The sequence below is a fragment of the Lytechinus pictus genome, chromosome 2 (assembly GCF_037042905.1).
Source record: "Lytechinus pictus isolate F3 Inbred chromosome 2, Lp3.0, whole genome shotgun sequence".
NCBI lineage: Eukaryota > Metazoa > Echinodermata > Echinoidea > Temnopleuroida > Toxopneustidae > Lytechinus > Lytechinus pictus.
The window spans coordinates 10,533,251-10,545,704 of record NC_087246.1 but is presented as its reverse complement, the minus strand read 5'-3'; the positions used below and the strand labels follow the sequence as shown (position 1 = coordinate 10,545,704).

The 12,454-nt window shown below is 34.9% G+C and overlaps 1 protein-coding gene across 1 annotated transcript; it reads right to left on the bottom strand.

The window, feature by feature from the left end:
* Positions 1 to 1,917: 1,917 nt before the first annotated feature.
* On the bottom strand, positions 1,918 to 8,436 carry LOC129254842 (TLC domain-containing protein 3A-like). Its single transcript, XM_054893379.2, has 5 exons — positions 8,211 to 8,436; positions 7,065 to 7,151; positions 6,391 to 6,592; positions 5,530 to 5,625; positions 1,918 to 4,682 (listed from the first exon to the last, which is right to left on the bottom strand). Exons 1-5 carry the CDS (start codon positions 8,348 to 8,350, stop codon positions 4,350 to 4,352), a joined length of 858 nt encoding a protein of 285 aa, XP_054749354.2. The 5' UTR covers positions 8,351 to 8,436; the 3' UTR covers positions 1,918 to 4,349.
* Positions 8,437 to 12,454: the final 4,018 nt, after the last annotated feature.

The window sequence follows — 12,454 nt, the reverse complement described above, 5'->3', positions numbered from 1 at the left end:
GATATGTCAAAATGTTTCATTCTGCCCACTTCATACACTGCTCTACAAGTAAAGGCCACCACACATCTCACACTTGGTCTGCGACCCGATTTTGGAATTAAACGTAGAATTTGATGCTAATATTGAGACATGAAATTTCTTACTGTGTAATGTTCTAAATCATCATATTAACACCTATGTTCATATCTGTGACTAATTTCATATCTAGTAATGATGATTTGAAACTCATTTTGCCTTTACTCCAAAAAAATTGTTATAATGGTATTCTTTCAATTTGAATTTCAAATGAAAAGATACTTTTCATTTCACATTTTCAGAAAATGAGCAAATTCGGATTGTGGACCAGTCGTAAGTTGTGCTGTGGCCTTTATAGTGACTTCACTTCGATTTTACAATCCTCATTTATGGCAATTGTTTTAATCAAAGGTAGAACTTTCATTGGTTCCATAAAACAAAGTTTAGCATTCAATTGCAAAATGACAATAGCCAATCTAGTTAAATTTTTTTTACATGCTCATTTGGTTAAAAACAAAAAACTGAGCATTAGCCATTCAGAATTATTTTTTCTCATTTGCAATCCATTTCAAACCTTTATATTTGATGGTTCCTGTGGTCATCATCCAATCCCACCAAGATTTACAAATTCAATTTATTCAGGAAATATAGATTTCCTCTCCTAATTAATCAAATCAATGCTAATTCATGTTCATTGGTCAAGCAAATTATAATGAATATCTTTAAAGATTACCATCATCAAAGAAAGCCAAGATAAATGAATCAATTTGAAACTACTAGTATTTAAATTATAAATGGAGACCATCATTTTCCTCTACCTTATACACTACCCCAACCAGAGCTTTTGAATAATTTATACATTCAAAGGCATGTAGTCAATGAACACACACACAAACCAAATTTTAGAATACATAAAATGTCTATTTCAATATATCAAACACATGTATAAAACACACATTTCCATGCTAAACAGTGAAATGAAATGAAAAGGAAAGTATGGAAATTACTATCCCTACCATTGGTGCTGAGCTAAATTAGATTTGTTTTATAAACTTCTACTGATTAAAATAAAACAATTACTGAATGCTACATGTACATGTATATCAGTACCTGAGAAGATTTTTTTTAATTTCATGTACAGTTCAATACAAACTAATAATACAAAGAGTCTCATGCCATGTGCATCTACATGTAAAACATTTGCTCCTATATCAAATTCACAAAATAGTTACAAAATTTGGAACCCTGTTTTAAAAAACATTGAAAACTTAACCTTGGTTAAGATTTCAATATTGACAACACCTCCACCATCGGAAAAGCGGCGCCTATAGTCTCACTCTGCTATGCAGGCGTGACAAAAAGTGTAATTTTGAAAATTTATACCAACTAAGGTAACAGCAAAGGTTTGCAAGACTTAATTTCAATCAAAGGTTTTGTGAAACGTGTCTCTGGAATAAAAGTACCACCTCCCCCTCAAGAAAAAAAAAATTATCTCAATATAAAAAAATGCTAGAAATCTTGCATGATCAATATAGTGTGCATAGCTCTTAGTTATTGCATGTTTACTCTTCAAGTGGGTGGTTGTACTCACTTAGGCATTTGCATAGGTACGTGTAATATAATGTGATTTCATTTACAAACAGCTATATTTCATCTTGCAGAACTTATTAAAATAATAATAGTGATATCTTATTGAGCGCACACACCGTCCAGAGACGCTCATGGCGCTAGCGCAGCAACAGTTCCTTTGGATACAAATATTTTATACATGTACATTACAGTTACTTAGATATAAATAGAAATCTTAAATCACTGCAAGTACCATCCTGCATCACCACCACTGAAATTCCCGGCTACATCCTGGTGGGGCCTGGTGCCCTTGTGCTTGCTGCCCCGTTCACCGACAATTTAAGGGGCAAGCCCGGTCAGCTCAGTACTCACAGGAGCTCTAGCAAATAAGGGCACCAGCCCCCATAGGAAGCCAGTCAGTTCTCTTTCCATTCTTTTATAAAAATTTACTTTCGTGAAACATTAACTTGATACCAATAGATACCTAATATAAATCATCTTCTTTGTTATTGGACAAGCACCAGGTATTTTTTTAACAAAAACTGATTCTGGTAGATAATGCACCTATTACTGTCAAATAATGATTGAAGGTGCAAGTGACAAGATCAAAGACAGAAGAAATGCCTTATACTTATAAAATCTAGTTTCAAAGTTATTTCTTAATTAGTCACGTGGTGCTCATGTGACTAAATATATTTTTCCACTATATATTCCTCAATTTCCTGGGAAAAACTATTTGGAGCTACGGTAAATGAATTATTGAGCATGTGCAGATCTCCCCCGGCAAAAACGTTGAAAACTATATGGAGCCAATGCTGAATCTCAGAAAAAAATAGTATTTGCCAGTCTAAACTCGGTTGAATAATTCTCTATGATACTTTCTCAAACCAATATGTATAATATATGTGTATACGAAATAACTTTGAATGAAACCAGATTTTGATGATATATATATATATATATATATATATATATATATATATGGATAGGATTTGAATGCAACAAACAATATAACATTTGAGTTGTGATTCTAATTAGTAATTTAGTCTTTATATCTCTTCACTTTAAACCTTCATCCAAGTTTGTAACTTAACTACTGTGTGAGTAAAAAAAAAACTTCTGGAGAAGATACTCTTGCCAGCCATATATGAGCTCATTTTATATTTTTTCCTTAAACCGGGAATTTGTGAGGTGTCAAGCTTTTTGGACTCCCATGGTATATTGATTCATATCCGTCTTAAACTAGTACAGATAATCTTAATTCTAAACTCTAAAGAGTATTAAATGAGTTGATGGAATGAAAAGATCAAATATGCGGTACATATAAATGCAACTCATCAAATAATCTATAATTATCAAATTTTCCTACTCAACAAAGTTGAAGAAAATATTGCAAGAAAACAAATAGACAATTTTCATTGTAATAAAAAGATAATACATATGAAATAGATAACTTTGCATAGGAATAATATTATCTGTCATAAAAGTGTGAAATGCAAAAAAATCTGAAAAGAATAAAACTGTATAAAACACAAATTATTGCTGACATAAAAGGACAATCACATGTTGGAAAATCCCAAATACATTAACGCAAATGTAGGAGTATTCTTTTGGGTATAAAATACAGAAATTTGAATCAAACAATGATATTGCAATATAAAGCATATTTCTGGTGAGCTGCATTATCCTATGGGGTATGAAAACACGTTTTATATACATGTATAGTGTAAAGATGAGACTTGGAAAACAATCATGTTCTTCAAAAGGTATTTGAAAAAGAGACCCTAATTGCTTCATGCCAAATGTTTTTTTTTTTCTGACTTGTGTGTTGAGCATATTAAGTTACAGATATCTTGATATTAGTATCATCCATGCCAAAACCTTTATCCATGGCTCATTATGTATCCGTTGTAACATAAATTATTCCACAAATTATTAAATTCCGGTTTCTGCAAAAAAAAACAATATCCATTGAAAATCGAATGTAGCTATATGGTGATGCAATCTGAGATTAAACTATTTGACTTTTGCTTAACTTTTCACATTAGCTGGGATACACAAACTTCTAAGTAATCTCTACCACACTTGTTTAAAAAACACAATAACTGATACAGTCAGATTGAAATTGATCAATAATACATATTTGTAGTTAGCTTTAGTTGTGAAAAAAGATTCAGTTTTCAAAATTATATTATTAGTATTAATAATAAGTGGATTCATAAAGCGCTTCTTGTCTGAGGATACAAAGCACTGCAATTATTACCCCGGCTTTAGCTGCAATGCCGATAGGTGATGAAGCATTCAAGGAATTTCTTCTTACCAGGTATCCAACCTAATTCATCTCATCTGGGTCGAATGCAGCACAATGTGGGTAAATTTCTTACTGAAGTAAAACATGCCATGGCTGGTATCCGAACCCACGTCCTTCAGATTGAGAGATGAGTTATAACTACCAGACCATGATGCCTCACATATTCCTATTTGACAAAGATTCCTAATTACATAGGTAGTATAACATCATGTGGAAACTGATCATGAGGCATAGTTTCGGCCAAAATTTCATCCCAATTTATTTTAATACATAAGACATTGATAATAGATTTCTTCATTATGCATAAATGACACACACCTTCTCACCACAACTTTGCAATCCCTTTTCACTATAAAAAAATGCTCTCAACCAATCAGATCTGCAGATTTCAGTAGCTTTTAACACTAACTGAAAATCACTAAATGCTTAGTAAAATGGTCCCCTGATGTTGATGTTAATCAGCTTTGCCTTCACTCCTTACCAGTGGCACATTATTTTCTTGCATACCATTTCCATTGTGTTTTAAAGGATCCAGAACCCTCGCATTCTTGTCACGAAGGACCACTCTCAAGAATTTATAAAACCACATGACCTGCATTGCAAAAAGGGCAGAACAACCAATGTGACATATCGCCCTCATGGATGATAACGTCTCATAAATAGAAAGTCCCTTGTTGATGGCGTATGCCCAGTAAAGGAATGGAAATAGTAAAATCCTACAGATGAAGAAACTAACTAAGTAGGCTATGTTGTTGATCCTAAAGAAGAATGTGTCTCCCAAATTAAGCTGAAAATAAAAAAAATTGTAAACAGAAAGTCATAAATTTATCTGTTTGTATCTTTCAATTTAATCAGATAAAAGCCCTTTTAAAGAGAATAAGGGGAGTAATACAACTATCCTCTGTATACTTAACTTTATAATCATCATCACCACCATTACTGACTACGATCACCATGTCTTTATTACAATCGATTGCTTAAATCAGCAGGGAAAAAATCATTTCTATATCATCAAAAAGTCAGTGAAACAGGACAAATATAAAAATATGAATTAAACATATCCCCGTAGGTCAATGAGTCATCAATATTTATGTTGATATCTAAATTGCAGCATTCTTACAACACCAAACTGATAATATTCAAATGAAAATGGCTGATATCCAACATTAAGATGACTACCTTACAATGACAAAAGGAAGCACATGAAAAGGGTAGTGTTACTTGCAAAGTGCCGTTTCCTTTATCTTTACACTAAAATACATGTAATAATACCATATCTTGCCCAACATATTCAGTAGCAGGATAAATATCCGTGTATTTGATTTAACAAAGAAGATGAACACAGTTCTAAGGTAAAATATGAAAATGTCAATGATTCCACTTTGGTTGACCATGACATACTTGCCACCATTTGTAAGGGTAGGGAAGAAACTGGACCCATTGCATAAAATGTACTATCAATCTATCATGGTAACTTTTATCATCCTGTGGTAAACACCATAGTAACACATTGCTCAACATCCAATTACAATCAATTATTTCATGGAAGTTCACACAGGAAGTTACCATAATATAGTAACCTTCATGCAATGAGACAGAGGGGGTTGACATAGAAGAAGTGACATGAAACATACCTTGATAAGGATTATTCTGATGTTGATTGCTGGGGTGCTTAACTCAGCCAGGAAGAAACAACCTATGAAGAAATCTCCCTTTCCATTGCGAAGAAACTATAGAACAAAATGAAACAACTCTACAAGATTCAATTAATGGTCATTTAATGAATTCAGAATCTACTAAGTTACAGTATTTGGATACTAATCATCAGGCTCCTGTTATGTACAGCTCTGCAAGGAAATGAGTTAAGTACTAAAAATTGAGAATAAAAAATGGAAAACAGAAAAAAGTCAAGTAACAAAACTAGAAAATGGGCAGTATGCATAGAAGAGCACAATTAAAAACCACATAATAGATTTAAAGCACACAGTATGTAGGCTATTTATAAAATAAATGTTGATGAAACATTGAATCAATTTGTTTCTTTTAAATAAAAATACATGATTTCTGAAATCTAACAACATGTACCTTTCTTTTTTTTATTACAGAATCTTTTCAGGCATCCTGATTGAAACATTGTTCAAATTTTACTTACAATAAAAAGATGAACCAACAGTACACAAATACAAATGAATTAAGAAAAAGGCAGATGAATACATCATTTTTGGTCAAATTAATAAATAATTCCATACTGTTAAAAAAAATGATAGTAGGTCTGGGAAAACAACAAGATTTGGAATATGTGCTCTATTTCCCTGACTTTCTATGTGCTGTATAACCCTTTATATCATACCAAAAAACAATTTGAATGGTTTCCTTAGTTATTATAGGGCGATTCTTTTTTTTGGGAGGGGGGGCAACACAACTTTTGCTTCCATTATTTTTCATGATCATTATCTGTGCATCTATTACTGGTAAATAATTCCACTTCTCCTTACCATAACAAAAGGGTAGAAAATGATCACCAGTCCAATGTGATGGGCAACTAGTACCCACTTTTCCTTCAAGAATGATGATACTGCCGTTCTAAATGGGACATCATTTAACTTCCTTTCCTTTCGATGAACAATATACATAGCACCAACATCATAGATCATGTATGGTGCTCCAAAGCTGCAATAGATGTCAACTAGTAAGCATCTATCAAATATAAAAAAAGGAAGGAAAGAGTTCAATTTCATATCAATTCAGTACAATATGAATATTTACTTCCTGGGGAAAGTAATAAAAACTTCTGTTGGGAAATTGTATGTTTTATATATCCCTCCTCAGTTCCCTTTCTTCTGCATGATCTCTCATTTATAGGCCTACCTATCTTGACTTCCATTTTTTTTTTATTCTCAATATAAATATCTAAAGTACATTCACATTTGCAATGTGTCTAAGACAAAGCTGTAGCAAGCAGGCAGTATTCAAGCAGTATACCCAAACCAAATATTACATGATATCTAGAGTGTGACATACCCCAAATCACAGTGACACAATTATTTGGTAGGTAATAGGTACTTCAAGTGTTGTCTTCTTAGATGGAGTCTCATCTGATCAGATGATTGACGGGAGTACCTGTAGTGTAGATAATTATCAGTATGATTATATGAACAATCTGACTTACCGGCTGAAAATAACATCCTGATGAGTTTCCCTGATAATATTGAAACCAACAGCTACAGCAAGAAGGGCCTGAATTATGGATGTACATCTAGTACACAGAGTGGGTGAGCAGAAAGACAAACATAGTTTGAGAGAGTGAGTGAAATAAATAAAGATTTGTTTTTAATACTAAAATCCTTATTAATTCCAGCATATTTATCATCAGTGTGAAGCAACTTGGGTCTACATGCAAGTCTAAAAATGATTGATAATTATGTAACCATGTTTACCACTTGCAACACAGAAATCTTTTGACACCGATAATAACTTGACAAATTCTATGCATAAAAGTAGATAGAATTTATTAAAATGTTGAAAAGTGTCTGAAAACAAAGAATATGAGTCCAAATATGAATGGCCTGATGTGGCAGAATCTTTATCCATTCAATTATTATTTTACTATTAAAAAATGAATAATTTTGTGCCAATTTAACGAACAGTTTTTAGTGTTTCTGTGCTTATATTACAATATTGAATGGTATAGCCCACTTGTTTTGCAATGCAGTTTTAACTTCTTTGGCTGATTATGCAAGATCATAATTTTCCAATTTCGAGGCATTTTTGCATGTGACGCCACTACGTCATTAAGAAAGAAGTTATGACAGGTTCGGAGGTGTCATAAATATTCAGTGAGGTTGTTGTACCCGATCTTGGTAAAGAGGGCTTCGTGAAACGGTTAGCGGACAAGTAGCTCACTATCTCCGATTTAGTCAAGAAGTTAGACTTATGACGGTGTTGAGAAACGGGCCCCTGGCTTCAATTATTCTGTAATGTAGTCAGCGGCAGAGATGTAGCCATGCCCATGGGTGACGGGAGGATGGACACGGAGTGAAAATGAAATAAGGGTGAAGAGTAAGAAATTAAGCTATATTTCTTTCTCGTTATATATTTTTTTTAATTTTTACAACAAACCAGTGTTTGATCCCACCTTTGTCACTCGGAATATCCGATCGAGTTTACCGTCCCGAAGTTCGGGTAGGTGGAGCGTAGTGTAGCGCCTAGCGGTAGTGAAGTGGAGTGGAGCCTGCACGAACTTCGCCCGAGGGATAAGTTAGTGGGACTGAAGAGAAGCAACTTCAAACGAAAAAAATAGACCAGCGTAACCTACCTTAATGCAATTGCTGCACAGGACGCTTCGGAGGCAATGTTATTCTTTGGGAACAATAAAGGTAAACATTTACGTATAGTTGAAAAGACAGACGGGAAGAAAATAGATCCAGCCACAATCCAGGCAACATATGAATCCATCCCAATCCCACCCCAGATAGCTGCCGACTGTTTACGTTATTTCCGATTTACCATGACGTCATCACACCGTGCGAAAGGGAAACTCCCCAAATATAATCTTTCACGCTCTCTACGCCGCTACGCCGCCGCGCAAATTTTTTTGACCGCGCCGCTCGCTGACTTTTTACTTTCAAACCTTGCGCATCTTTCTAAACCAAATTTGCAACGCCCGGGTACGCATTTCCGAAATTACGCGATATTTTGTAAGCGCATGTCGGTCCCAAAATTGCTCAAAAACGTGATTACGTGTACAAAGTCAATGCAAATTGTGTTTTTCAACCAAAAATCATAAATGTATGATTATTTTACTTTTGTTGGTTTAGATGAATTTATTTTATGTTATTTATTATCGCAAAAGGGTCCCCGACAAAGTTCATAAAAAATAATTTAAAAAAAGGTTTGAAAAAGCAAAGAAATACATGAGAATTAAAAAACAATAAGATACATTGGAAATTAATTATTTTTCTGCAATTTTTGTTGTAGTTTTTTGTTACAAATGTAAAAATATATATGTTCACCATAAATTAGCAATCTATATAAATTGAGTTAAAGGTAAAAACATGACACAAAAACAAAATTAGGGCAAATTTCATATGCGTACGTATTTTCATTATTAATTAATAAAAAAATATAAGCAATTAATAATTTTACTATACAGTCTACTCTTGCAGTTCACATCCGGCTATAAGCGCGGGCAAATTTTCGCGGCGATCGCGCAATCAACGGCCGAGATCTGAGGGGGGGTCAATGTTGGTCTGAAATAGCTCAGTTAAGGACGTTCCACAGTTAAAAAAGAAGTCCATGTCGTTTTCACCAAATTTTGCAGAGAGTTACTTTGGTATCTATGCATTATGAAAATGCAAAAAATAATATAGGTTCAAGTGCTTAATTTTTTTCTACGGGTCTTCAAACTCGCCGTATTTGAATGATATGCAATCTTGTGCAATCAAGAGAATTATGTGGATACCGCATCAAACTTCATCAAATTTTCAAGATATACAAAGTGTATACCAAAGTAAGAGAAAGTCTTTTATTTGGTAAAACTATATCTAGTTGGAGTCAGCAGCGCCCTCATTTGGCAAGAATGGTGCAAAAACTCGGAAAAAACAAATCTTCAAAGACGTGATTCTACCCCGGGGGGGCCACTTCCATTGACGAGTGGATACCATGCGCGACCATTGGGTCTCGAAAAGCACCCTAAACACGTATTTTCCATATTCTGAAAATGCACCCCTTAACAAGTATTGGCGTCTGAAACCCTACCCTTAACGAGTATTGGAAACAAAACGATACTCTTGGCTAGTATTCCCTGAAATGAACCCCTAAACAAGTACAGCGATATTTTATTGTTATGTCACGGGTCCGTCGGTCGTCGGTTTTACCTTTACACCATTTGGTTTATACGGCCCCACCTTGCACACCTCAGTCGCGCAAATCGGACTCTAAACACGTAGTGTTGGGGCAAAAAGGACATCCTTTATAAAACATTTTAATTTTGTTTTATCATCCCCGCAAATTTGACCCTAAACACGTAGCTTTCCTAGCGAAATAGATACCCTTTTTTCATTATTTTTGTGTTTCTGACACCCTTATCACGTTACGTACGTAACGTGCCCTATCTTGAAAAAGACATCCTTTTTACGTGTTTTTTTGGTCGCGCATGGTATCCACTCGTCAATGTAAGTGGCCCCCCCCCCCCCCGGGGATTCTACTCAAAAATCAAAAAAGTATTTTGTAAGCTGCACTTTTTTCAAAATCCATGTCATTTTCATCAAATTCGGCTAAATTGTAGAGGAATGCATATCAAAGGTGTAGGGAAGTTAAAAATATGGGGTCCATGTGCTCATTTTTTAACTATGAGTGTCCAAAGTGATGCGAGTTGGCATGAAAATCGCCCAAAATGCGCCCAAAACGTGCAAAAGTCTATCATAATGCCGTCTAAAATACGGGTTCCGTAGTTTTGCCCCCAAACATTCAAAATCCATGCCATTTTCATCATACTCTCTAGATTTGCAGAGGAATGTATTCTGATGACGTTAAAATATTAAAAATATGGGGTCCATGTGCTCGTTTTTAAACTATTGGTGTCCCAAGTGTAACAAGTTGGCTTGAAAATCGCCTAAAAAGCGCCGAAAACATGCAAGTCTCTTAATACCCTCTAAAATGCAAATGGTTCCATTATTTCGCTCCCAAACATTCAAAATCCATGTCATTTTCATCATACTCTCTAGATTTGTAGAGGAATATATTCTTAAGGCATTAAAATATTAAAAATATGGGGTCCATGTGCTCGTTTTTAAACTATCAGAGTCCAAAGTGTTGCGAGTTGGCTTGAAACAATCTATAATACGCCTAAAACGGGCAACAGTTTAATATACCGTCCAAAATGTCTAAAATACGAATGGTTCCTTAGTCCTGCTTTCAAACTTTCAAAATCCATGTAATTTTTATCATACTCTCTATATTAGTAGAGGAATATATTCTGAAGAAGTTAAGACATTTTAAAAAACTATTGGTCCATGTGCCAGTGGCATAGCTAGGATTTTTTTCCTGGGGGGCACTGGTGGGTCCTTGCTTTTTCAGGGGGGGGGGGCACCATTTTTTCCGGTGTATGTGTATGTGTCACAAGGGCGGATCCGACTTTCGCCAATAGGGGACGGGGCCCGAAATTATCTTCACCTATATTTTCCCCGATCAGTCACTTCTTAGTTTTATTCTTATAAAACAACATAAACATGAAATAATCTTATAAGCTTTATAAAAAAGTGCGAGCGCGAAGCGCGAGCGATTTTTTTTTTTACTTTCATGTATTTTGTCCTGAAAATTTAATATTCTGGGCAATGTAATGTGTGATCCTGAACAAGATTCGTATGTAACTAGATGGTTACTGCGAACGCCAAGCGCGAACAGAAATTTTTATTAACTGTTCTAGCATTATCGAAAAGGGACCTGTTAAGGACTGCTTACAGTTACCCATGAAGACGGTATATATTTAAATAATGCGAGCGCGAAGCGCGAGCAAATATTTTTGATATTCCGACCTAAAAAATTGTCATTCTAAGCACTTTTTGTATCAATAAATGGGATAGGTATGTAACTAAACAATTGATGCAAGCGCGAAGCGCGAGGGGAAGAAAATTGAGATTTTAGGCCTAAAAGCGGGACACTCTATTCATATTTTGTAAATCATTAATAGGATATAGTTAATTGGGTATCATTAATAAGGCGATCGTGAAGCGTGAGCAGACAATTATTGATATTCTGATGTGAAACTGGATAATCTAAGTACATTTTAAATAAAGAACATGCAGGCTATCGCGCATGTTTTAGATTTAGACCTGGGCATTCTGAATACATTAATTTGTTTAATGGAACATTATGGAATACACGTAGACAATATGAACTTAGCAAATCAAACAATGTGACCAAGCAGCGTAAGCTTAAAATGCTGATATGTAGACCATAAAACGGACATTTTACAGAGCACTTAAATTTGTAAATAAAAAAAAATAATGAAAGCTCGATGTCCGAGCTAAAATATGTTTTGTATATTGACTTTAAAACTTGCTCCATATCAGCCTATTGGGCAAGATATGAATCTCATCGAACAGGCAATTCTGGCGCGAAGCGCAAGCATAATTTTATATAGTAACATGAAAGAATTTTTTTGCAAGTCTTCCCCTCACATTATTTCATTCACTCGTCTTCCTCCTCTTATTTTCCTCTTCTTTCTTTTCTGTCTTTCTTCTTTTTTTCCTTTTTTTTTCTTCTTTCTCCCTTTTTTCTTTTTTTTTGCTCTGCCAATTTTTTCAGGGGGCACCTGAGGGGCACACCAAATCTCAGGGAGGGGGGCACGTGCCCCCCCCCCGGCCCCCCGTAGCTACGCCACTGCCATGTGCTCGTTTTCAAATTATCAGTGTCCAAAGTATTGTGAGTTGGCTTAAAACAGCCCAAAATGCGCCGAAAACAAGCAAAAGTCTGTTGATACCGTTAAAATGCGAATGGTTCCGTAGTCTTTCTCCCAAACATTGAAAATCAATGTCATGTTCAGCATACTTTGCACAT

Bases quoted from the DNA above. Each gene is read 5' to 3' on its own strand.
- LOC129254842 (XM_054893379.2), bottom strand. From the start codon at position 8,350: ATGGATTCATATGTTGCCTGGATTGTGGCTGGATCTATTTTCTTCCCG. The intron at 7,152-8,210 runs GTAGGTTACGCT...TCTGTGTACTAG, and splicing joins TGTGCAGCAATTGCATTAAG to ATGTACATCCATAATTCAGG. The intron at 6,593-7,064 runs GTAAGTCAGATT...TATATTTGATAG, and splicing joins CAGGATGTTATTTTCAGCCG to ATGCTTACTAGTTGACATCT.